This window comes from Mirounga leonina, unplaced genomic scaffold, assembly GCF_011800145.1.
Source record: "Mirounga leonina isolate KUSES-001 unplaced genomic scaffold, KU_Mleo_1.0 Mir_165, whole genome shotgun sequence".
Taxonomy (NCBI): Eukaryota; Metazoa; Chordata; class Mammalia; order Carnivora; family Phocidae; genus Mirounga; species Mirounga leonina.
In genome coordinates this window covers 81,944,264-81,969,290 of record NW_023270415.1, presented here as the reverse complement: position 1 = coordinate 81,969,290, position 25,027 = coordinate 81,944,264, and the positions used below count along the sequence as shown (strand labels likewise).

The 25,027-nt window shown below is 60.7% G+C and overlaps 2 protein-coding genes across 3 annotated transcripts; one reads left to right on the top strand and one right to left on the bottom strand.

The window, feature by feature from the left end:
- Nucleotides 1-11,760: 11,760 nt before the first annotated feature.
- GRINA (glutamate ionotropic receptor NMDA type subunit associated protein 1) lies at nt 11,761-15,036 on the bottom strand. 2 transcript variants are annotated; one of them, XM_035012131.1, is made up of 7 exons: nt 14,790-15,036; nt 13,554-13,911; nt 13,344-13,456; nt 13,071-13,271; nt 12,805-12,933; nt 12,566-12,709; nt 11,761-12,485 (listed from the first exon to the last, which is right to left on the bottom strand). In XM_035012131.1, the coding sequence occupies exons 2-7, from the start codon at nt 13,885-13,887 to the stop codon at nt 12,336-12,338; spliced, it is 1,071 nt and encodes a 356-aa protein (XP_034868022.1). In that variant the 5' UTR covers nt 13,888-13,911; nt 14,790-15,036; the 3' UTR covers nt 11,761-12,335. The 2 variants fall into 2 exon arrangements, with proteins under 2 accessions (XP_034868022.1, XP_034868021.1); XM_035012130.1 differs by having other exon boundaries at nt 14,897-15,036.
- A 2,369-nt stretch (nt 15,037-17,405) lies between these two features.
- Nucleotides 17,406-24,254, top strand: PARP10 (poly(ADP-ribose) polymerase family member 10). Its single transcript, XM_035012284.1, is given in 14 exon segments — nt 17,406-17,804; nt 17,807-17,848; nt 17,931-17,975; nt 17,978-18,134; nt 18,136-18,167; nt 18,240-18,461; nt 18,549-18,759; nt 18,761-18,991; nt 19,372-19,585; nt 23,753-23,846; nt 23,917-24,059; nt 24,061-24,095; nt 24,097-24,156; nt 24,158-24,254. Coding segments are annotated over 14 exon segments (1,713 nt in total). The 5' UTR covers nt 17,406-17,674.
- Nucleotides 24,255-25,027: the final 773 nt, after the last annotated feature.

The following is a 25,027-nucleotide window of genomic DNA, read 5'->3' as shown; positions in this document are numbered from 1 at the left end:
CCTGCCCCGACCTCACCTGCCCCGACCTCACCTGCCCCGACCTCACCTGCTCCGACCTCACCTGCCCCGACCTCACGTGCTCCGACCTCACCTGCCCCGACCTCACCTGCCCCGACCTCACGTGCTCCGACCTCACCTGCCCCGACCTCACCTGCTCCGACCTCACCTGCCCCGACCTCACCTGCTCCCGGCCTCACCTGCCCCGACCTCACCTGCTCCCGGCCTCACCTGCCCCGACCTCACCTGCTCCCGGCCTCACCTGCTCCCGACCTCACCTGTCCCGACCTCACCTGTCCCGACCTCACCTGCTCCCGGCCTCACCTGCTCCTGGCCTCACCTGCCCCCACCTCACCTGCCCCGACCTCACCTGCCCTGGCCTCACCTGCCCCTGGCCCACTCATTTCCTCTTCATTCCAATTTTTTTTTTTAAAGATTTTATTTATTTGTTAGAGAGAGAGCACAAGCAGGGGGAGCAAAGCTCCCCAAGGAGCAGGGAGCCCAACGTGGGGCTCGATCCCAGGACCCCAGGATCATGACCTGAGCTGAGGGCAGACGCTTCACCGATGGAGCCACCCAGCCTCCTTTGTTCCAATTTTCTTAACTTTTGGTCGTTCTATTGAGTATGCGAGTGTCCTTTGGTGCCCAGATCTATTGGACTTGGGTTTGGGGACAGAGCAAGAGTTTGCAGAGAGCAAGAGCTTCACCCAAAGCTTTATCCACACGACCTTGGATGATGTGTTTGGGGAGTGGGAGTTGGGGACTGAGAGGTGATGGGCTGTCTCCCCTGCCCTCTCCCTGCTCTTCCGTCTGAGCAATGGGACACCGGCCTCACTTCCTGACCCCACGCAGGGTTCGGTCTGCATCCCTCATGGGCTCATTAGGAATTCACTGCACACACATCTTCAGTGTCCCCACTTGCTTATGCTGAGTCAGGCGTCCCCACTTCTGGTTTCAGGTCACTGGCTTTGCACACTTTGTCCGCATTTGCATTTGCTTTCCGAGATTCAGCTCAGCACACCAGCTTGGCGAGCCCTCTAGGGATCTTTGTTCCCTTCTTGGCTTGGGATTCTTTGTAAGTTTCCCCGTAAAAGGCAAAAAGTTTTTAAAGAACAGGGACCTTCAGCCGGGAACCTGCTGCCCCCAGCCCTTCTGCTGTGTGTGCCGCCCCTCGGGGTGTGGGAGTCAGACCCCGGCCAGTGCCTGGCCTGGCAATCCTGGCTGTGCCGTCGCGTCCACACTGCCCCCTACCCATTTACAACGTCGGGCCGCATCCTGTGGCTGGCCAGGAGCTCCGGGAGGGATCTGCCCAGGCTGCCGCCGTGGGCACCTCCCCTCCCTCCGGTCTCCTTCACTTCAGACAACGAAGCGGCCGTGGCCGCTCTTCGTGGGCGCTCCCTGTGTGCCGAGCACTGTTGTAACAGTCCCTGGGATGGTTCGAGCCACCACCTCCCACCGCCCTCCGTGTCCAGCGCCGGGTTTCCCCCCGGGGCCCCTGGGCCTCCGTGGCCAGTCCAGGCTTCCTACCTTTCCAGCTCTCAGGCTCGGGGCTTGGTGCAGGCAGCCTAGTGTCTGGCCTGCTCTTCCTGCCTCCAGCCTCACCCCTTCTGGTGCAGCCTCTGCCACGGCGGCCCCCCCACGGGATCTGGGCTCTGCTCAGCGAGGAGTCCGGGTGGTGTCCCGGGAGAGGGTGAGGGCCACAGCGTACCCCGCTCTGCAGCCTAGCGTCCGGCACCGGCCCTGGCTCGTCATAGGTGCTGGGTAAATACATGAACGCATTTTTATTCGACCTTTTTAAAAATGTTTTTTTCTAGAAGAATTCTCATGGGGAAGCTGGAGAAGCTATGTTGCCTAGCCGTAGAAACAGCCAGGTGCTGACTGGGCTGCTGAGTGTCTGAGCGTGTGCCCCTGGGCTTGTGCAGGGCCGCTGTCCCCTCCTGACGGAGTGCCCTTAGGACTGCGGATGGCCCTGGGACAGAGCAGACACATCTGCTGGTGGCCCAGGGCCCTGCCAGCCGGAGCCGGGAACAGGGGCCGCAGGGAAAATGTCTCCAGGTCTTGGCTAGAGGCAGAGTCTTCTGGGATTGTGACTTGGTCACCAACCGCAGGGGCCCCATAGTCACCTCATGGAGGGCTGAGGGGAGACCAGGAGGCCTCTGTCGGTCCCTGGAGCTTGTCAGGTACAAACATTATTTGGAAGGCGGCCAGGAGGGGAGAGCGGGGCCGGCCTGCTGGCTAGGAACTCAGAGGCCCAAGGGGGTTGCTGGAGGCGTGTGGCGGGGTTCCAGACCCCAGACTCCAGGGCTCAACCGCAGAGCCGCCGCGCCCCCAGCCCTGACCCTCGGTTGATTCCTCCTCCTTCAGACCTTGGCTCTGAGCCACGCGTCAGGGGCCTCCCCTCGGCAGCATCGAAGGGTCACAGGCCCGCTTATGGCTTTATACTCGTCTGTACATCTAGCCCGTCGTCTGTCCGATGGGGTGACGGGGCCCCTTCTTCCTCCTGCCGTCTGAGGCCTAGGTGAGCAGCCTGTGTAGGTCCGCCTGAGTCCAGTGCAAGCACTTTCCATCCTCGCGGAGCCCGCGTGTGGACCCCACGCGTGCACCCCGCCCGCTCCCTCAGCCCCCAGGAGGAGTCCAACCTCTGCCGGCCCCCCAACAGGGCCCCCCGGGGCTCCGTGCCTTTGTGGACCGCAGCCCCTCCCCAGGCGCTGCCCCACCCCTCACGGTCTCCTTGGGGCGCCATGTTCCTTCCGCGCCCACAGTCTGCGCCTCCGCCCTGGACGCTAGCGCTGGCCCCACGGCCCAGGGCAGACCCGGCTCCTGAGTGGATGACCGAACCAACCTTTGCCCCAGCCCTTACTTCGCTCAGCACAACGGAACTAGATGCTTCAGAAGGAGTTTCCATCAGGATTCTCTGAGAACACAGAGGGAAGTGGGGAGGCGCCGAGGGCCCGGTCTTGGGCCCGCTCTGGAGCTTGCCTTCTCGTGGCTGGGTGGTCACTGCAGGCCGGGCCATGTCATCTGTGGACTGGGGGTCACCACACCCACCCTCGCTTTGTCTTGAGGGCCCGATGATCCCTGAGGGTCAGTGCTGAGGCCAGAGCTTGCACGTGGAGCCCGACACCTGGTCACGGTTCCAGACTCCAGCTGCCTGAGCCCGGTGCTGCCGGAGGACAGGTGGCCCTAACCATGTGCAGGAGCAGGACGGTCTCAAGACGACGGCACACACCGGCTTGTCCTGGGAAGGTCAGCAGGCCGAGTGTCAGATATCGGGTTCGGCGAAGGACGAGAGCCCAGCCTCCCCGTGGCACTCACGCCTCCCTTCCCGGGGCCCGGGGGCCGCCCCGGCTCCGGGGCCTGCAGCCTAGTCCCCAGCTGGGTGCCTGGGCTCTGGACTCGGGGTCAGTTTTTTCAGCCTGCCTGGACCCTGCCTGGACTCCTGCCAGATCTCAGTGACAGGCTTGCCCCTGGGAAGCGTCTTCTCCGGCTGACGCTGTTGGCCAGCCTTTCTGCCTGGCTTGAGGGATCGTCCGTCTTCTCTTGTCCCTCCTTCAGCTGCATCGAAAATACAGAACTTCTCAAACCCGGTCTCCTTCGAACGTCCCGTGGAGGCCTGGTTTCCCGACACGAGACCTTCCTTGATTAAGCTCATTTGCTGGGTGGGGGTGGTGGGCACCTGCTTCGCCCTGAGGCGTCTTCTCGTCAGCCTCTTCTGCCACCGCGCGTGGGCCACTGCGGGGAGCCGTAGGGCCCCGGAAACCCTCTTCAGCCTGGGACCCTGGGCCTCGGGAGGACGAACATTGCGCTTCAGGCGCAGGTGAGTGGAGGCGCTCTTGTCTGGTGCAGCTGGGACCCTTAGCTTGTCATGTTGTCACGCAGCTGGTTGAACGAGAGAATCCTCAACAAACAGGTGTGCATTGTTTCAGTGGGATGGATATATTTGGGAACAATTTGAGCATAAGGCAGGTTTGGTTTGTTTATGTGCAAATATGTCCCAGGCAATGTGAAAACGGCAAAAATTGCGCCCGCTGAACAGACCACAAAACACACTGGCTGAGTCACTGCATCCTGAGCCACACCCGCTCACGCCCTGCAGGGTGTCACAACTCCCCAACTCCAACCACCTGCGGCACGGGGCAGCAAGGCCCAGCCCCGCCCCACCCCCGCCCTCCGAGGGCAGGTCTTCCAGTAAACACTCCCACTGCACTGTCTGCACCTCTTAACCCCTTCGCACACGTGGGCCACGCCACCAGCATATGTATTAGGCTCCTGCCATCTGTGGCTGCGGAAGGTCTGCATGGCCACCTCCCCCGTGTTTCTCACCGGTCTTTGGTCCTATTGGCTGTTCAGCCCGACTCCCCTGCTGCATGGCTCTGGCTGGTCATTTAATGGCCACAAGCCGTCGATTCCTCCCCTGAGCCACAGCCCCCTTGATCCGGCTCCCCCGTCTGTTCACCCGTCCATCCAGCAGCCCATGACCTGGGCCTGTCCCAGCTCTGGGCAGAGGTGCTCAAAACCCTAGGCACACAGTGTGGGCAAGACAGGAGGGGTGCCTGACCCAGCCGAGCGGTCTTGTCCATTCCCAGAGCACGCAGGCTAAGGGGGAGGCTCGTGGGCCTGCTTTGGAAACCTGCAGGTAGGGGCACCTGAAGGAGAATGAAATCCTGAGGGGAGGTTCCTGCACCAGGGCCGGGACTGGGAGGGAGGAGGCCCTGGTGGGAAGGGGCGTGGGGTACTGAAGCTGGGAGGAGAAGGAAAGGAGGGGTACAGAGGCTGGGGGAGTGGGACCTTCCAGGGGGCACGGTGGAGGGGCGAGTGGGCAGACGGACAAGGGAAATGCTGTTAGAAATGGCACAGCCAGGAGGAGGCCAGACAGGCGCTTGGTCAGACGCTGGTGGGAGTGAGCGAGCGAGCGTCAGGGCAGCTGGGGTCCCCTCCAGTGCCCCGGGCCTCCTCTCGGCCACTTCTCAGGCCAAGCACCCCGATCTGAGCAGCTCGTGTGTCAAGGGCTAGGGACACATGCCCCCAGCTCACTGTCTTCAGGGGACAGAGTGGCCAGCCTTGGGAAAGCCGTCGTGCGGCCGTCGGGTGAGCGCACGGGAGCAAGGTGCGGGCGAGGGCGGCTGTGGGGGAGGCAGGGCTGGCCCCTGGGACCTTGTAGCAGCCACATCTCAGACTGGTGCCGGCCACGACCACGGGCAGCTCATGGAGGGCTTTAAGCTAGGAGTGAGGTCATCCCGTGTTTGTCTGGTTCAAGACTGGACATGGGAGGCCAGTGACTGAGAGGCTCCTGCGGGGGGTTCAGTGGGAGGTGATGTGGGTCTCAACCAGGGGAGTAGCGCCCTGAGTCCAAACGGGGGCGCAGAAAAAAACCACCATCTTCTTTCACAGAAGGTAACACTCATCCTGGAAGGTCGGCGTCCGTGAGCGAGTCACCTGTGGGAGGGCTGCTTTGTCTTCTTTAGGTGTTGCAGACGCTTCGAGGGGTCTTCCCCACTCCCGCTTGTGCCTCCACGTTGGACTCGGGAATGCCGCGTGCTCTGTAACTCGCAGGGCCGCACAACGAGCGCTAGATGCACTGAGCGCCAGGCATGTGCCGTATGCCATCTGGGCATCGAGGTGGCAATGGTCGTACCCCGCACGCTACAGAGAATTACAATGGAGTCGGATGCACGGACCAACGGACCAACGGACAGGAAGCCACCCCGCGGCGGGCAAGGGCTGTGCGGGAGGGGGCCTGGCTGGTGGGGGTCGGGGAAGCCTCCCAGGGGATGACTTCTCACTATCTCTCGATGTCATGGGTCAGGAGGAGCCATCCAGGTTAAAGGAAGGTCAAGTGTGCACAGGACTGGGGCCATGCCAGGACCTGGAGCGGAGGGAGTAGGTGCAGCTAGCGTGTGTGAGTGGGAGGCCGGGGGAGGGTGGGCAGCAGAGGCCTTGGGGTCCTATCGGAATGTGGATCTCATCCTGAGCGGCGAGGGCTGTGGCGGGCTTGGTTCTCACCAGGGGCGGCACATTCGGGAAATCTGTGTGGGCTTTTCCTGTCGTCACCAGGACTTGGGATATCAGGGCAGCTGCTGAGGCTGCATGCTGGGCGGTTTGGGGCCACAATCGTCCTGCCCAGACAAGGGAGTGTCCCTGCTGAGAAACACCACACCTTCACTGTGTAGCCAGCAAACAGTATTTTAGTCTCCCAAGGCATTTTTTATCACCTTATTGTTAATTTTTCAACTGAACTACCTTGTGGTCTGAGAACAAGGCCGAGGGACCCTCGTCTTCTGTGTGTGTGTCACGGTCCCATGGACAGAAATCGGGGCTGTTTATAGGCTTTTGCAGCGATGGACGATGACACTGTGAACTGAGGTGGGGCTGGATCTCACCACCCCGAGATCACAACCTAACAATTTTAGGAGTTTTGACAAATGTACGTACCATATGACCACTGCTACAACAAGGCATAAAACATTTCTGTTACCCTAAAAGTTTCCCTGTGCCCTTCTCTAGCGATTCCGACCTCCCACCCATGGTCCTAACAGTCTTTCCCGGAGTTTTCATCATAGAGTGTATTCTTTTGTGTTTGGCTTCTTTTGCTCAGCACGGTGGTTTTGAGATCCGTCATGCGGCCGTGTGTAGGGTTAGTGTGTTGCTTTTTATGACTAAGTAGTATTCCATCACATGACGATCGCAGTGGGTTTATCCGTTCACCTGCTGTGGGGCATTTCAGTCATTTCCATGTCTGGCTACTATGAATAAAGCTGCTATGACCAACCATGTACAAATCTTTGGATAAAAATCTAGGAGTGGAATTGCTAGATCCTTAACGTTGTAAGAAGCTGCCAAGTTGTTTTCCCAAATGATTGTACCATTCTGCTTTTCCACCAGCTTCTCTGCATCTTTGCCGGTGTTTGTTATCATAAATCTCTTAGTTTGAGCTCTTCTAGTGAATGTAGATTGGCATCTTATTGTAGTTTCACTTGCATTTCCTTGATGACAAAAGATGTTGAAAATATTCACGTGCGGGACGCCTGGGTGGCTCAGTAGGTCGAGCGTCTGCCTTCGGCTCAGGTCATGATCCCAGGGTCCTGGGATCCGAGTCCCACGTCAGGCTCCCTGCTCAGCGGTGAGTCTGCTTCTCTCTCTCTGCCCCACCCCCTGCTTGTGCTCTCTCTCTCTCAAATGAATAAATAAAATCTAAAAAAAACCAAAACAAAAAACATTCACGTGTGTTTATTGGCCATTTGTGTATCTTCTTTTATGGGGTTCCTAAAGTCTTTTGACTATTTTTGAAACTTAGGTTGAGCATCTTCTAATTATGAAATTGCAGAAGCATTGCTCTGGTCTGGGCACAAGCCTTTGTCAAACACATGTACTGCAAATATTTTCTCCAAGTTGTGGCTTACCTTTTCATTTCCTTAACAGTATCTTTTAAAGAACAAAAGCTTTTAAGTTTATCAAAGGTTTTTTTTAGTGGTTCAGGTTTTTTGTGTCTTATCTAAGAAATCTGCTTCTTCTAGGGTCATGAAGTTATTCACCTAAGTCTTCATCTAAAAGTTTTTATAGGGGTGCCTAGGTGGCTCAGTCATTAAAGCGTCTGCCTTCGGCTCAGGTCATGATCCCGGGGTCCTGGGATCGAGCCCCGCATCGGGCTCCCTGCTCAGCGGGAAGCCTGCTTCTCCCTCTCCCACTCCCCCTGCTTGTGTTCCCTCTCTTGCTGTGTCTCTCTGTCAAATAAATAAATAAAATCTTTTTAAAAAGTTTTTATAAATTTAGCTTTTACATTTAGGTCTAGGATCCATTCCAAGTTAATTTTTGTGTGTGATGTGAGGTAAGGGTCAAGGTTCTATCTTTTTCTTTAATCGTGGTATCCAATTTTCCATTACCATTTGTTTAAAAAACATATGCGTATGTTTATTTCTGGATTCTCTATTCCATTCCACTGATCTACGTGTTCCACCATAGAATTATTTTCGCTTTACAGTAAGTCATGAAATCAGGTGGTGTGGGTTCTCCAACTTTGTTCTTTTTTTTCAAAATTGTTTTGACTTTTCTACATCGTTTGCATTTCCATATACATTTTAAGATGTTTGTCAATTTCTACAATAAAGCCTGCTGGGATTTTGATTGGGATTGTGTTAAATTTCTATATCAGTTTGGAGAGAATTGACATCTTGACATTATTAAGTCTTCTGATCCATGAACATGGTACATCTCTCTATTTAGGGCTCTCCCCGCCTGCACCGCCAGGGCAATCCATACTGATCTGCCTTTACTCAAACCACTCCCAGGCTCTTCTCTGGAGGACTCCAGACCCTGGAGCTGCCCATGCTCGGTTTTCCACACCTGGCCTTGACCACTCATGACTCTCTGTGCGTCTTCTCTTTCTTCCACTTGGTTTCCCCAGATGTGCCTCCATGCATTCTCCTGGGCTTTGAGTTTTGCTGTCCACACTCCTGAAATGACTTCCTGCTAATGTTGATGCTGAGCCAAAGTCCTGAAGTCTAAAGCACTCTCTGTCCCCGGTCCTAGAACACGAAGTTCGTTCATTCACTCCACAGTTGACACCTATGGTGTGCCTGGGCCTGGACAGGGCGCTGGCCTGGGTGTTCAGCAAGCCGGGGTCCTGTGCCAGCCTCTCAGTATGGTTCTCCATGGCCACGGGCAGTGTTGCTTGGCAAGGAGTGTGATGGAGGCGTGCACGCTTTGTGTCTTTTCACCTTGAAAATGAGGACGGATTTAACGATGGCCTATGGAGATAAACATTTTGGTTGAAGAATACATTAGCCCTCCTTGGCCTTAGTATAGTTAGTAGCCATTTCAGTGCCCTCCAGTGGAAGCCCACTGGACACACCAGCAGGTGTGCAGGCCGGGCTTATCACTCACTGCAGTGAGGGGACCTCAGGCGACGGGCAGCCGGGGGTCCCAGGACTGGGGCTAGAAAGGACCTACCGGGGGTTGGGCTCCCTTGGGTGAACTGGGGACAGCTACGGAGGCAGGGCTTCACTCTGGGTCGCATACTGTCAGGAAAGGGGGTGTCCTGTGCCTGGGTGTCTCAATACCTCTTCTTTGGAAGGAGGGCAGGCCAGAGGGGTTGGCTGTCTATAAGCAGCACAGCGCACTGTTGGTCTTTACGCCTGGACGTTGCCCTTGTCTTGTCTGTGTCCACACGTGATTGCGGAGGGAACTTGTCTGATGCTGGTGTTGTGTGAAATTGTTTATAATCTGACCAGCAGAACACTAGCGCCTGGATCTGAGTGCCGTGCCTGCTCCTAGCAACACTGGGGCTTTGCTCATAGGACCAGGCCAGCCCCCAGAGGTTGGAGGCTGTTTCCTTCCTCGGCTGGAAAAGCAACAGTGCTTCACCCACAATTGCTCCCTGAGTCAGCGTGAGCACCTTCTCTACATCCTCTTTCACCGGTTCATAGCTGCCCCTCCTTCTCTAACCTGGGAGGGATGCAGCAGTGAGCAGGCCACGTTCCACTGGCAGAAATGCCCTGCCGGGCACGCCTGGGTGGCTCAGTCGGCTGAGCGTCCGACTCTTGGTTTTGGCTCAGGCTGTGATCTCAGCGTCGTGGGATTGAGCCCGCATCGGGCTCCCTGCTCAGCGAGGAGTCAGCTCGAGATTCTCTCTGCCCTGCCCCGCCCGGCGCTCTCTCTTTCTCTCAAATAAAATAAATAAATCTTTAAAAAAGAAAGAAAGAAAAATGCCCTGCCTGTCAGCCTTGCCCCGGGCCCAGCCTGCTCCCTCTGTGGCGCTGCAGGCCGCCTCCTAATGCCCGCGGCCCCAGGCCCTGCTGTACCTGCTCCGAGCTCCTCTCTGGCACACCTCCACGGCTCCTTTCCTGCTTGCTTCACCTGTGCACACCCCATGCCTTCTCCTGGACATTCTGTTGCTGGGCTCCTCTGGAGTCCCCTGCTGGAGTTCCCTTTACCTACAGGGCCTCGGCTGTGTGCGGCCCTGGGCTTCCCTCTGGCAGCAGATGCCTCTTCTCTCTATCCCCTGGCCTCATGGCCGTCGCTGTGCCCCTGCACCACACCTGCAGACCCTCGCTGCCCCCAGGGAGCCTCCCCCCAGGGTTAGCTTAGCGGAGAGTCTGTGTTCCCAGAGCTCCTCGAGAAAAACACTCTCCTTGCCTGTCACACTCAGCGGTATTATTCCTGAGCTCCCTCCACCTCAACTGATGTTCCTGTTCACCATGTCAACACTCTGGGGTTCTTCTCAGCATGAAACCCTGATGGGTCTGTGAGCTGACATGGAGCAGATTCCTGCTTGCTTAGAGCATGGGCAGGGCAGAGAGTCCTGGCCGGGGAGCTGCACCTGCTCGAGGAGCCAGCCACCAAGGGGTGGGGGGGTGGGGGCTGCATTGCCTGCCTGGTACTTAGCAGGTGGACACAGCTGAGGGGCACAGTGCCACAGGCAGCCACGGGGCAAGGCGAGCTGGACTCCAGGAAGGGCCCAGGGGTGCATGCATCCCTGCCCCAGGGCAGTGGGGCCTGCCTGGGTCTCAGGATGTGCAAGGTCAGGCCCGGGGGTTGAGCGACGAGGGGACAATGAGAGGCCAGCTAAGCAGCCAGCAGGCAGATGGCAGGGCCCATGGGCCAGGCAAGGACATGAACTTCATCCACTGGCAACTCTCAGAGAGTTTGAAGCAGGAGGGTGGTGGGATCCGTGTTTGGAAATAAACCTAGCAGGCAGAGGGCGGGTGGGTGTGAATGGACAGGTGAGCATGAGGCCTTCCGTGCAGGTGAAGGCGGGTAGGACAGACAGAGGACAACCCTGGTTCTGGCCGGGCGGCCGGGGTGGAGACCATGGATGGGAGAGGACGCGGCAGCAGCAGGTTTGCGGGGAGAATGGACTTGGGGCAGGTGGGCCACGGTGGAGGTGCCCTTAGACCTTGGCAGGGATGCTTGCTCGCAATGTGTGAGTCCCTTCACGGATGCTGGGGTGATAGGCCAGTTACAGGGGTGAGGGGTGTGGGGGGGCAAGGGGTCCCAGGAGAGGATTCTCAAGCCACACTAGATGGAGGGTCCTGCAGAGGGGAGGCTGCAGTGAGCCAAGGGCAGGGAGGTCCTCTGACAGATCTGGGCCCTGGGCAGTGCAGGAGCCCCTCTGTGGGGAGGGTGAGGATGTGGACAGCTGGCTGACCTCTGAATGCACCTCCTAGAGCCAGGGTGGGTGAGGCAGCAAGGGGGGGCTGGCAGAAGGTGTTAGAGGCAGGCTGAGGGACCCAACGGGCCGAGCCCTCAGGGTCTTTGTCCAGCTTCCCTCCAGAGGCTCCAGTCTGCAGGTTTCTCATGGGGAGGGCAGAGGGACCTGTGGGGCCTTGTCTGAGCCCGGCCCAGGTGGCACGTCAGGTGCCCACTGATGGGCAGAGCCAGGAAGAGTCTGCTCTGGGGCAGGTCCGTGAGCTACGGCGTCCCCAGGCCCAGAGCAAGATGGTAAGGGTCTCATAAGACCCTCTGCCATGCTGTGCGGTTTCAGGATCGAGAGGGAAAGTCAGGCCATCTATCTCCATGTGAACCAGGCACCAGGCTTAAGCTCCAGAGGCCTCCAGGTCCCTGTCCGTGTCCTCGCTCGGTGCGCGCGGTGCCCATGACGGGGCAGGGAAGGTGGCAGGGAGGGTGATGGAGTGCACACGAGGAGGTCTGGCTGCCCTCCCTGCCCTTGACCTCCCCTCCCGGCAGCCTAACCTGCTCCCACTCCCTTTGCCCTGGTGGTGCCACAGCCTCCTCCCCACCCCCCCGAAAAAGCGGCCAGGAGAAGGATCACAACGCAGGGAGCACAAGGTCCCATTTATTGGAATTTTAAAGACAACAAGACGAGAGAAAGGCCTCCTCCCGCCCTGAAATAGTCTCATCCTCTCTGCCCTAAGGGCTCAGCACAGGGACAAGGCCCTCACCCCTCAGGCCCCCCAGAGGGCAGCACTCCAGGGCGGGGGTGGGGGTGGGGGAGACTCTATGCCAGGCTGGGGTTGGGGGCTGGAACAGGAGGGGAGACGTGCACCCTCACCTCTTGGCTCGACCCCTCTCCCCTGGGACCTGGTGTTGCCCCCAGACCCTGGGGTGGGCTGGCAGACAGGGCTCATGCAACAGTGAGTGGGCAGGAGGTGGCCTGGAAACCGGGCCCCCACTGCCCTTTGGCGGGGCCAGAGGGCGAGAGGGGGCCATGCTGGCCGCAGCAGGTCCACACAGAAGTATCTGCAGTACACACAGGAGGGTTGGGGGAGGCCCTCAGTCCCGGGCTGGGCCCAGGGGGGCGCGAGGAGAGGTGTGACAGTGTTGCCCTAGCAGGGGCAGGGCCCAGGCCAGCCACGCCGCCCGAGTGGGGCCCCGAGCACAAGCTACTCCTTGGCGCGGCCGATGATGGTGAGGATGTACAGGAAGATGTTGATGATGTCCGTGTAGAGGTTCAGCGCGGCAAACACGTACTCCTCCGGGCTCAGGGACAGCTGCTTGTTTCCCAGCAGCAGCTGGGTGTCCACTGCCAGGAACTGGAGGCGATGGGCAGCACTGGTGAGGGACAAGCCTGCCCGCCCGGCCCCCCCGCCCGGCCGCCCACCCCCGCACTCACGCAGGTGAAGAGCAGGGCGCCCAGCGAGGCGTACACGATCTCCAGGATGCGGTTCCGGATGAAGATGCAGAGGATGGCGAAGATGACCAGCACCACCAGGCTCACCAGCAGCACGCCCATGCACGAGGTGAAGTCGTAGCGGGTCTGTGGGCACAGGGGGGACAGGAGGCCCTGGGTGCCAGGCCCCCGCAGGCGTCTGGGCCCTGGGGGCCAGCAGCCCCGCCTTCAGGGGCCCTCACCTGCATAGAGAAGATGACCACCGTGAAGCAGACCGTCGTCGTGATGCCCACGGCCATGATGACCGCCTCAGTGTTGTAGAAGCTGGCAATCATGCCCACCATGTAGGACAGGCTGACGGTCAGGATCGACTGTGGGGACACGGAGCCTCGTGTGTGGGAGCCGCTGCCCACCCCTGCCCCCACCCCACCCCCTCCTCCTGTGGCTACAAAGTGTGGTAGCGTGGGGGGGGGGAGGGAGGGCTGCGGGGCCCAGGGGCTGGGGTTACCAGGGCAACGAGGTTCCAGGGATGCTTTCGCCGGAAGTCTCCACAGCAGCTGAGGACAATGAGGGAGATGAAGAAGACAGCATAGGACACATAGTACGTCCACACGTTCTCCCGGACGAAGCCCTTCACCTCGCCAACAAAGGTGAACACGGCCACAGTGGACAGCGTCACGGACAGCTGCAGGGTCAGCACCAGGAACACCTAGGGCGGGAGCCAGCTCAGAGCCCTGCCCAGCGGGACCCCTGCCCCACTCCCCCAGCCTCTTTCGCCCACCTTCCGGATGAAGGCCTGGCGGATGCTCTTGTCATCCCAGTTGGTGGCAGGGAAGTCCTGGTTGTCGTAGTAGGACGGGGGGCCCTCTTCATGGTAGTTTCCATGCTGAGGTGCTGAGGAGCAGAACGGGCTGGGTCAGCACCATGGCAAGGCGTCTGGAGCCCCTTGAGCCCCCCACCCCCCACCGGCTGCTTCCCCTCTACTACTCACAGTCAGGGTCCTGTGCTGGGAAGGCCTGTGGTTGTCCATAGGGGTTGGGGGGAAAGGGGCTCTGCGGATACGGCCCCTGAGGGTAGCCCCCTTGAGGGTAGGGACCTTGAGGGTAGCCTCCTTGGGGGTAGGGGCCCTGAGGGTAGCCCCCTTGGGGGTAGGAGCTGGGGCCCTGGGGGTACCCTGGCTGGCCATATGGAGAAGGCTGGAAGGGGGCTTGTGGGTAAGGGGCTCCAGGGTAGGGAGGCATGGAGGGCTGGGGTCCCCCAGGATATCCAGGGTTGGGGGGAGGATAGCTGTCTCCAGACACCAAGAAACTCTTTTCATGGGGCATGGCCTCAGATTCTGTGGTCTCCCCCTAGAGGAGAGAGAGAGAAGTCAGCTCTGCAGTGACAAGTCCCCGGAACCAGCCACCGCGGCCCTGCCCCACCTGCTGCAGGGAACCAGGACACAAAGGGGGGGGGCATTCATGACTTTTGCCCCCAGGGCCATTGGCAACCCTAGAGCAGAAGGACCAGGAGAGCCAGTGGGGACCCGTTAGCTGGGCCTGGGGCTTCGGAAGGAGCCGTTCTAAGACGACCCCAAAAGTGGAGGAGGGGACAGGCAAAGCGATGACTTCGTCAGCTTCGGGATTTTTTGGTTTCGGTTGTTTCTTAGGTGCAACTGGGGGAGGTTCATGACCGCCGCTGGCGTCTCCCGGGTCAGAGCTCAGCCCGGATCGGGGCTGGGGGCGCGGTCAGGGAGGTGTGGGGGTGTGCCCGGACCCTCCCCTTAGCCACCCTCCCCTTAAGCAGCTTTAAGGGGCCAGAGCCGGCGGCTATTTCTATCCCAGGAAATCCCCAGGCCATCTGTGAGCAGCGAGAGCCCTGACCCTTGTCCAAAAGCAGGCCCGACTGCCCCTCGCTCCCAAGGTGGGGGGCAGCAGGCCTGGATCGGCTGTCGGAGTGCCTGCCTGGAGGGTACGCCAGGAACAGCGGGGTGCGGGGGTGTGTGGGGGATGGAAGCGACCAGAGGGCGTGCGGGGGAACAAAGCAAGCGAGACAGAGAGGCGGGTGGGGGCGGCGGCCACGGACCCGCACCGAGGGCGGATGGGCCCCGCTGCCCGGTCGGGGGGCGCTCGGGACACGGGTCGCTGCCGCCCCCGCCCCTCGCCGGCCCACCGGCCGGCCGCTAGCCGCCCGCCGCCGCGCCCGGCCCGAGCGGGCCGAGCGGGCAGTGCGCCCCGGCGGGACCTACCGACTGGCCCACCGCGACGCCGCTGGTCTGCGCAGGGCCCGCGCGGGGGCGGCCGGCCCAGCGGCCGAGCGGGTAGATACGCTGCTGCGCTCGGGCCAGGGACTCACCACTCGCGGGGCGCCTCCGGAACGGTGCGCACGGTGTCCGGTGCGCGACCACGCGGTCGATGGCCGCTGCGCCCGCACCCGCGCCCGCACCCACGCCCGCACCCGCTCGGCGGCCGGCTCGGCTGGGCCTGCGCCTGCGGCTCCGGAGACGCTGCGGGGCCTTGTGACGGGGCGGGGCCTGGGGGCGGGGCAGGGGCGCGGGGTGGGCGGGGCAGGGGCGGGGCCTGCGGCTAGGGAGACGCCGCGGGGTCTTGCGTCGGGGCGGGGCCTGGGGCCGGGGCGGGGCCGGGGCGGGGCCGGGGCGGGGCCGGATGGAGTAGGAGCGCGGCTGTGGGGCCGGGCTCTACCGGGAACTCCGGGATTCTTGCGGTTGGGTCCTACCCGCTGTGGCCGCCTTGCTGGCTCCTTTCCGAGTCCCAGGCCTGCACCCTGCGTCCCGCACTGTCCGCCGAAGTGTCGGCTTGGGCCGTGGGGGCTGAAGATCCTAGAGGCAGAGGCCCGGCCTGGCTAATTTGGTTCAGGGAGTTCCTAAATCTGGGATGTGCTGAAGCTGCCAAGGACCCTCTATGCCTCCATGGTCTTAAAACACCACTTTCCCTTTTCTCTCGCCCTTTCATCCGAGTCTATCCCAAATCAAGAGGCCTGATCCTTTAATTGCCCCATCCTCTCTAGCGGTCATCGAGACCAAACTAGACCTTTTAACCTTCCTGTCTTCACCACATCTTCACAGTTTTAAAGGTGGCGTTCTTAGCCCTGTTTCATTGCCAGGACTGGAGATCAAGTCGGCTTCTTCCCCTGGCTCCAGCCGTGCTCCTGAGGACGGCTGACTGCCACGGCTGGGATGTTCTGTAGCAGTGCCCGGGGGCCCGTTCTTGGAGGGTTGGCCTTGCCCAGACCCGCAGTCATTGGGAAAATGCTCTGTCCTGTGCCCATGGCGTGTTGGTTCGCCGTGTCAGACCGGGGACTAGTAGGGGAAGCTCTGAGCTCTCACTCTTGCACATGTTGGTGTTACAAACACACCCGTCACAGCTGGTTCCAAGCTACCACGAGTTTAACAGCTGGTTCACAAAAATTCCTGAAAACTTAGCCACCTGTCATGGTATGATCTGCTCCCGAGTACTGCTTGCCTATGGCTGGCCCTGTACAGCAGGGTTTGATGTAACATGTAAATTATACGGTGTGCTGGAAGGTGATCCGTTCTACAAGAAGAGAAGATACAGGGCAGGCAGGGATGGATTCAGGTTTGTAAAACCAGAAGCTCATGCAACTTAAGGGGCTCACTTTGAGAAAAATAATTAAAAATGACAACTATGAAGTTGAGGTCAGGGCCTTGGTCGTTAGGGACTTAGGTTGAAGTTAAATCTACCAAGAAGAGGGTGGTGAGGGGAGTCATGGGGGGTGGTAGCTGGCTGGCTCTGTGGGAGAGGCCCATCCTGGCAGAGGGAAGGGCCACTGCTTGCGCGCTGAGGTGGGGAGGCTGGAGGTGGTTGAGCAGGGGGAGGATGGGGACAGAGAGGGGATTGGGGCCTGGCTAGGCCGACCCTGGCAGGGCCCCCAAAGGACTTCGGCTTTTCGTGTGAGTGACTCTGGCTTTTCCCATGGCCCAAGCTGTGGCTGCCACTTCACAAGGCTCACCCTGCCCTCTCTGTTGAGGATGGACAGTGGGGTGGGGTGGGAGTGGCCGAGGGAGATTAAGACAAGAGGTTACTGCAGTGATCCAGGAAAGAGATGATGGAGGCTCAGGGCAGGGTGCTGAGTGTGCAGCTTGAGGTGCGGGCTGGACAGGTCCTCAGTCCCCCGGAGGAGGAGCAGGGGCGGGCTGAGGGGTGGGTGAGAGGTGGGAGATGGACAGCAGCAGTGGGGGCCCCTCTGAGAGGCTGAAAGCGGATGAGCAGGGGGAGGGGCAGTCGGTAGCAGGAGCGCAGGCGCATTCTAAGGCGGATTCGAAAGGCGCAGCCTGGGGGAGGCCGGGCACCGCCTTGGGCCCTGTCTGTGCCTCCGTTTCCCCTGCTGCAGCAAAGTGTCTCCACCTGCGGGGCTGGTTATGATGACAGCGACAACGGTATCGGGCGGGAAGACTGGCGGGAGCGCAGACCAGAGAGCAGAGGATGGCTGTGCTGGGCGGGGTGGTCCAGGGCAGGAGCTGCTCCCCTCGGCACGCAGGCAGCATGAGACGTGGTCACCTGCTAAGGGTTTGGGAAGACTTCAGGCAAGAGATGACTGCCAACCTCAGCCAGGAGCAGGCTCCGGGGAAAGTGACAGAATTTTGAGGTTCCTGAGTGGGGGGCCAGGACTCAAGACCCCTGATGGATTTAGTAGGGAGGGTGATTGGCCATTTTGAGGTTCCCAGGGAGAGGCCAGTGGGAGTAGAGGACCACGAGGGGCCTCTCTCCACACCCTCACGGCCTGTGAGCTGGGGCTGGTAGGCTGCACTGAGGGGTCAGCCCTGGCCAGCACCTCCCGGTCAGCTAGGGGCTCTTTGCAGGCTCAGGGGCTGGGGCTGGGGTGGAAGATTCTGCAGGAGGGGCCTGCCCGAAGGAAGGAAAGCATTGAAGAAGTGGTCCCCTAGCCCCAGCTCTGCAGGCCCCACAGTATCACTTGGGTTTTCCTGTCCCAGGCCTTCTGGCTGCAGAGCAGGCTCAGGGGTCCTGGCTGAAGGTAGGGGCTGGGGCAGCTCAGGGCCTGCAGAGTGTAAGTTCTGGATGTGTCCCTCCCCCACCGTGATGGGGGGATCGTGGTGCCACTACCCTCCCCACCCATATAGGCCTCAGGGTTGCCATGGCCGAGGTGGGGGTGGGGGGGGCAGCAGTGGTGCTCAGTGGGCTGCCCCCTGCCATCCCGAAGGGGCTGCTCATGCCCTGCTTCGAGGACCGCCGTCGCTCTGGGGGAGGACCAGTGTTGAGCTGGCAGAGCTTGGCGGAGGGGGCACACTCACTTTTCAGAAGTCTGCAGGTGAGGGGGCTGGTGGAAGGGGCGGCCTGAGGGCCCTCTGCTGGCTGTGGGCCCCGACGCCCCACTCCACCCCTGCCCACAGGTGCAGGGAGGGTCTCGGCCTAGGAGGGGCACATGCTCTCCGGCGCTGGCTGAGCCTTAGGCCAGCCCCACCATGTGCCCCTGCACGCCTGCTGCTCCCAGGACCGCCCCCAACACCGCCCCCCCAGCAGCTAGAGCAGCACAGCCAGACCCTGCTGCGAGCCACGGGGCACCCAGCGCAGCCCCGCTGTGCCCTTGACAGTCCCTGCCCAGCTGCCCCAGCCCCTTTCTGAGGCAGGTAAGATGCAGGATTGGGGCGGACGTGCCTGTTGGGGGGACGCTCGGAGCCGAACTGCACCGTCCCCCACAGAAGCCTGAGTCCTGGAGGAACAGGCCTGGGCCCTGGGCCTGGAGGGGACTGAGGTGTCCCAGGACCGAGCTGTGCGTGTGGTGGGGGGTATCCCCCCTGAGGGCCTGCTGCTGCAGGACCTGTACCTGGAGACTGAGCCCCGCGGTGGCAGGGGACCCCTGGGGGGCCTTTGCAGCCTGCCTGGGCACCTGGGCACAGTTGCATCCTTCCAGGAGCGGCAGGGTGAGGGGACTGAGATAGACTTGGTGGCCTACCCCTCCCTACCCCTCAGAGCCCTGACGGGCCTTCTGTCCTTTCCTTTCCTCCAAGTGGCCGAGTGAGTCCTACAGCAGGAGTCCCAGGGGCAGTGCTCAGAGCTGAGCCTGGTCCCCCACTATGACGTCCTGGAGCCTGAGCAGCTTGCCAAGAACACCGGTGGAGGGGACTACCTGGTCAAGTTGGGGCCAGGGACCACCGAGCATGCTCTTCTGGAGGCTGGAGGGCCAGTGAGGGCATTGAAGCGTGCAGGGCTGGTGACACTGAGGAGGCTCTGAAGAGGAACCAGGGCAGACAGGAGCCTCCCTGGGGACGGGTCCCCTTGGGTCTCTTGGACAGGCTGAGCCAGTCAGCTTGGGGCTCATGGGGTCACTGGGACAGGGGGCTGGTGAGCCGGAGCCCATGGGGTCTCCAGGCCCAGTGGGCCCAGGGAGATGGCCACAGGGTCTCTGGAACAGGTCCCCCACACACCCTGCAGCCCCCAGACCGCACAGGCAGTGACCAGGAGAAGGTGAGACTCCCTGGGGACCCCAGCACATCCTGTGGCCCTTTCTTGACCTCGCCTTCTACCCTGCCCTACACTTGCACCTGTTTTGTGGCCCTGTACCCTTCGCCTTCTCTCCATCTTTTGCCTGACTTATCCTGTACCCTGGCTGGGCTTGGCCCCTGACCCCGCATCTCTCCCAGCCCCCAGAGGAGGTCTGAGCGCTGCAGGCCACCCCAGAAGGCCTGGGTGGGAGGGCTGGCTGGCTATCTCCAGAGCTGGGGGCCAGGCAGAGGACTCTGAGGAGCAGCCAGAGTGGGAGTCGGTCTCCAGGGCTGGGAGGGGGCCCAGGTGGCCGCAGGAGGAGCTGCCACGCTGCGGTGAGCCCTGCAGGAGGCAGAAGACGAGCTCGTGGGCGGGGGAGCGGGTGGCCTGGCTGGTGGTGCGCGTGGCCTTCGGGCAGGATGTGGCCGAGCCAGACCGGGCACTGGGGACTGCCTTGGAGGTGCATGTCCAGGAGGTGATGGTGGGGTCCTGGGGCAGCATGTGGCCTGCAGAGCTGGGAGCCCGTCTGAGCCATGCCGTGGTGTGCGTACTGCCCCTTGGGGTGACAGCACCGTTCTCCAGGACTCTGGGGCCCAGCCACCTAGCAGTGCCGCCGGCTGGCCCCCCGCATCAGGGTTTGGCCTTTCTCTTGGCAGCTTCAGGCCCCACCTGTGAACCTGCACCCCGGCTTGGGGAGGGTGGGGTGGGCCAGTGCCCTAGGCATGGCCTGGACCCCCTTTGTCTGCAGGTGCCTCAGCAGAAGCTGAAGGGTCCTGGGATGGGCTGGGGTCTGGCTGAGAGTGGCAGGAGTCCCGGATGGTGCTGCGGGTCTGCTCTGACACCTGGCGGCTGCTCACGGCGGAATCCGCATCGTCCAGGTGAGTCCACACTCTTGCTCAGACAGGGCTCATGGCACAGAGCCTGCGGGCTGTCCCTCTAGCCTATGTCAGGGTTGGGGGACGAGGCCCCAGGGGCTCGCTAGCTGTGGTCCCTCCTCTGGAGGGGGGAAACAGAAGGGCCCGACGATCTGACAGGCCCGAGCAGGGGTCCCCGTTTTGCTAATTACAGCCCGGTGAGGGTGGAGGGTGGGACTGCAGACCCGGCTCCTTGTCTGAGGCATGGGGTTGGGGCGCCATCTCGTGGCCACTTTGAGGATTACTCATCCCGCAGGTAAGGTATCTGGCGCGGTCCTGGGGATCCCCCCGCCGCAGCTGCCCCAGCCCGGAGAGGGCTTGCTGCACTGTTTTTATTTGCTAAATGTTGCAACTCTGAGCATGGGTGTGTTTCATTTTTTTAAACATTTTTTTGAGATTTTATTTATTTATTTGACAGAGAGAGGGAGAGTGCAAGTAGGCAGAGTGGCAGGCAGAGGGAGAGGGAGAAGCAGGCTCCCTACCGAGCAGGGAGCCTGATGAGGGGCTCGATCCCAGGACCCCGGGATCATGACCCGAGCCGAAGGCAGACGCATAACGACTGAGCCCCCCGGGCGCCCCTATGCATGTTTCAGACAAACACTGGAGCCACGGTGGGGGTGGGGGGGTGAGGGGTCAGAGTGAGCCCCCGCCTATCAGGCAGGGGGAGGGAGAGGCTGCTGAGCGCCTCAGGAGGCGATGGGGGCGTGGGGGGTGCGTTGCACGGGCAGAGGGAGAGGCTGAGGAGGAGGCTCTGCTGGCGAGTGTGTGTGTGGGCAGTGCCTGGAGCTGACGCCGAGCCCGTCGAAGAGTGACCGCCAGGTGAGGACGGGGACCAGAGCAAATGAGCTCGTCAGGTGAGGAAGGAGGGCAGGTTGAGTGCTTGCCGTGTAGACAGGCAGGAGGAAGGAGCCGTGCAGAGCCCAGGCCAGCCAGGCACTCCTGACTCTGGATGCACAAAACTGGGGGTGGGCCGGGCAGCGGCAGTGACCCCCGGCGGGCAGCGGCGCAACTTCCGGCCCTCCCCAGGCTGCGCACACCGCTCTTTTCCTGCAGGTGGTCGCTCCAACTTTAGAGGGGGTCCCTTTCCTCCCGGTTTGGACTCAGCAGCTCTCACTTCTGCTCTTCGGAAAGAGAGGCGTCGCCCGCACTCCCCTGGCGGGTTTTGTTAGCTACACGCTCTGGATTCTCCCAGTCGGCGCCTGCGAGAGTTCAGATGGCACACGTGAACTTGCTTTTCATTAACAGCTTCGGAGACTGTCTCTCGACTTGCTCTATGGAGGATGAGGAGAACAGGCTCCCCTTCTCCTCTCCCTTACAGTTTGGTCGGTTGCATTATTTTCATATGTCATCAAGGTTGACAGGTGTCATTTTCTATTCCGTGATTACCCTGAGGCTCCGCGCTTGGGCCGTACTTTGGTGGATATATAATGATAATGGAAAAGCATTTACCATTGAACCAAAGAGGAAACAAGGAAATGAAATCCTAGTTATTAAAACTGTGTTCCACGATGGGGCGCCTGGGTGGCTCAGTCGTTAAGCGTCTGCCTTCGGCTCAGGTCATGATCCCGGGGTCCTGGGATCGAGCCCCGCATCAGGCTCCCTGCTCGGCGGGAAGCCTGCTTCTCCCTCTCCCACTCCCCCTGCCTGTGTTCCCTGTCTCGCTGTGTCTCTGTCAAATAAATAAATGGAATCTTTAAAACAACAACAACAACAACAACAAAAACCTGTGTTTCACGAAAGAGAATTATGCGAGGGTTCAAAGACCAATGGTTCTTTTTTTTCTTTTTCTTTACATAGGCTCCACGCCCAGTGTGGGGCTTGAACCTTGAACTCATGACCCTGAGATCAGGAGTCACAGGGTCTACTGACCGAGCCAGCCAGGCGCCACAGGACCAGTGGCTCTTAATATTGATTGACTGATTGATTTGACAGAGAGAGACACAGCGAGAGAGGGGACACAAGCAGGGGGAGCGGGAGAGGGAGGAGCAGGCTTCCCACCGAGCAGGGAGCCCGATGCGGGGCTCGATCCCAGGACCCTGGGATCATGAGCTGAGCCGAAGGCAGACACTTAACGACTGAGCCACTCAGGTGCCCCTTAATTTTTTTTTTTACTTTCATTTTTTACCCCTGTGTTGGTACTCTTTATGCTCCCTTGTCCCCTTCCTGCACAGATTCTTTGTCTGTTTAGTAATCTCCTTGAGTGGCTAGTCAATATCTTGGACTTTCACATTTATTTTGCCTTTTACCATTAGAGGTAATCTACAACTGTAACTGGTGTAAACTTGTTTTTCAAATGAAAGTTGCTGTGGTTTGAGACATTTCTTTTAAGTTAAATAAGCACAGTGAGATCGTGCATATCTTTTTTTTTTAAAAAAAGATTTGATTTATTTATTTGAGAGAGAGAGTGAGAGAGAGCACATGAGAGGGGGGAGGGCCAGAGGGAGAAGCAGACTCCCTGCCGAGCAGGGAGCCCGATGCGGGACTCGATCCAGGGACTCCAGGATCATGACCTGAGCCGAAGGCAGTCGCTTAACCAACTGAGCCACCCAGGCGCCCAAGATCTTGCATATCTTAATATGTCCTTATTTTGTCCTCATTAATAGTTTAGGTGGATATAGTGTTCAGGATCAAACTATGCTTTCCTTCCGATCTCTGAAAGACATTACCCTTTCTCTTTCCTCTTAAAAAACTTTGTTTTTGGAAAGTTAAAAAAAAAATCCATCTATGGTCTCTTAGCATCCAGTAGTATTGGCGGTGAGCATGTGGAGTTTTTCTAGGATTTTTTTCCCATTTGCATATTGACTTAGGGGTGTGTGCCTGTGTATGTGTGTCTGGATACTTCCGGAGTTTTCTTTCGCTTTGAAAGTGGGAGTTTCCTTTCACTTTGAAAGTGAGAGTTTCCCCGGCAGGGAGGTGCCAAGGATGTATGTTTTGCCATTGTCTTTCTGGGCCTTTTATGGATCCTTTCCACCAGCAGATGCCCCGCTCAGGGCAGGGAAACTGTGCTCCCTCACTGGCTGGGGCTGGCCACCTGTGCGCCACCTTCCCGAGGAGGTCCTGCGGGCAGACCGGACACCCCTGTGCCTCCACCCTCCCCATGGGGCCCTCCCAGTCCCCATCTCCTTCCTTTAGCTCTGCACTGGGGGGCAGTTCCCTAACTCCACCTCCTGACCTCATCACCCAGCCTACCCACTGGACTCCACTCTGAGATTCCATTCCCAGTGTTTTCAGACTGCTTCTTCTCACACAGCAAGTCCTGCTGCATGGATGTAATTTCTTTTGCATCCCCCTGAAGAGATGAGTTAGAATTTCTTCAGAAACTGTTTGAGCCGCTGAAGTGGCTCCCGTGAGGCTGGCTGTTGGTCTTCCCGGTACTGAGAGGTCCTGTGGGCAGTATGGGCACCTAGCTCAGCTTTGCCCTGCAGAGGCCTGGCTGTGGGTGCTGAGTTCTGGGGAGTGCTTGGGTTTGTCCACCTGCAGCCCTCCCTGGAAGGACCAGACTTCCCTGGAGGGAGCAAGGCTTCCCTGAAGCTGTCCAGTGCCACTTGGGGCCCCATCCAGGTGGCTAATGTCTGCCCAACATCTGCAGCTGGACAGAGCATGACTGGAGCTCTGCCATCTCCCCAGACCCTGAACTCCACCAAGAGAAGGCTCTTGGTTTCCAGGCTCAGGTCTGTGGCGGGGTGCCCAGGGGGTAGGAGGGTCTCCTGAGAGCCTGGCTCTGAATGGCCTTCCGAGGGTGGAGCATGTGAGTGTCTGCTGCAGAGCAGGTCCGAACCCCACGGGGAGCACCCGGAACAGCCCCCTGAGAGAAGCCCAGGGGAGAGGTCCCATACCACGGCCCATCGGCCTGGGCAGTCCCCGACATCTGTGCGCAGGGCTTCGACCATAGCTAAGGAGGCCTTAACAGCGAGGCCAGATGGTAGTCAAGGGCTCTGCCCACCCTGGACGACCTTGGCCCTGGTCTGTCCCCCTGCAGGCACACTCTATGGGCAGGAGCCGCCTCCCTGCCCCTGCAGGGCCGCTACTTGCCCCCCCAACGCCGATGGCCACAAGGTGGCGTTCGGAGCACGGGAGCTGACCGGTGACTAGGGGCAGGGTCCTGGAGGCCTGTGGGAGCCCCCCCCGCCCCCCACTGCGGGCCCCTGGCCACGTGTTCCCGCGCCAACAGCGCAGTGCACTGCCTCCGCCAGGCCAGCATCTTTGTCATCGTTCATGAAACAGGCGCTGACCACCCACCTCACTACTTGCAAGCACGTGCCCTGGGCTTCCCCAGGGGACTCCTCTGGGCACTTGGGCCACTTCCCAGCCTCCTAACCCCCCCACCTCGGCCCAGTCCCTGGCTGCCGGCTCCCTGGGCTCCCGCTGCGCGCAGCCCTACCCGCCCTCGGCTGCCTGAGTTGCCCCTGGGGGCGCCCCTGCCGCTGGCTGCGGGGCGTGGACAGGCGGGTGCGGACCTGGAGGACCGGGGCTGTGTCCGCGCTCGGGGCCGGTACCCGCCGGAGCCGGCCCGGCCACCAGGGGTCAGCAGAGCCCGGGAGGAGGGTGGGCCAGCTCGACCCCGCCCGCCGCGGCCGGACCCAGACCGAGCGCGACTCTGTTGTTCGCCTAAACGTCTACGTGAAACCAGGCGGCGGGGCCTGCGGGACCTCCGGGTCCGACCTCTGCTTGGGAGGCGGGGGCCTCGGCGTGGCTAGGGGCGAGGGCCGGCGGGCAGAGTCCGTGGCTCCTTTGGGGCAGCCTTGAGCCGCGGGCCGAGGCGGGACCCAGCGCGCACCCCTGCGACCCACGTCGCCTTAGTGACACGCACGCTACCCAACAACGTCTCCTTGCCGACCCGCCCGCCCTGGACGCGCGGGGAGGGCTGCGCCTGGCGACGGCGGCGCGCGCTAGTCGGGCGCTGCGGGCCGAGCGGAACGCGCGCTCCAGCCCGGCGCCTCGGTGAGGCCCCGGCCCGGCGCGCACCCGGGCGCTGCGAGCGCACGGGCGGCGCTCGGCGGGGGCCGGGGCGGGGCTCCGGGCTCGCCCCGCCTGCGCTGCCTCCGCGGCTCTCCCGGCCCAGCAGTCTGGCTGCGGCGGCCGAGCCTAGC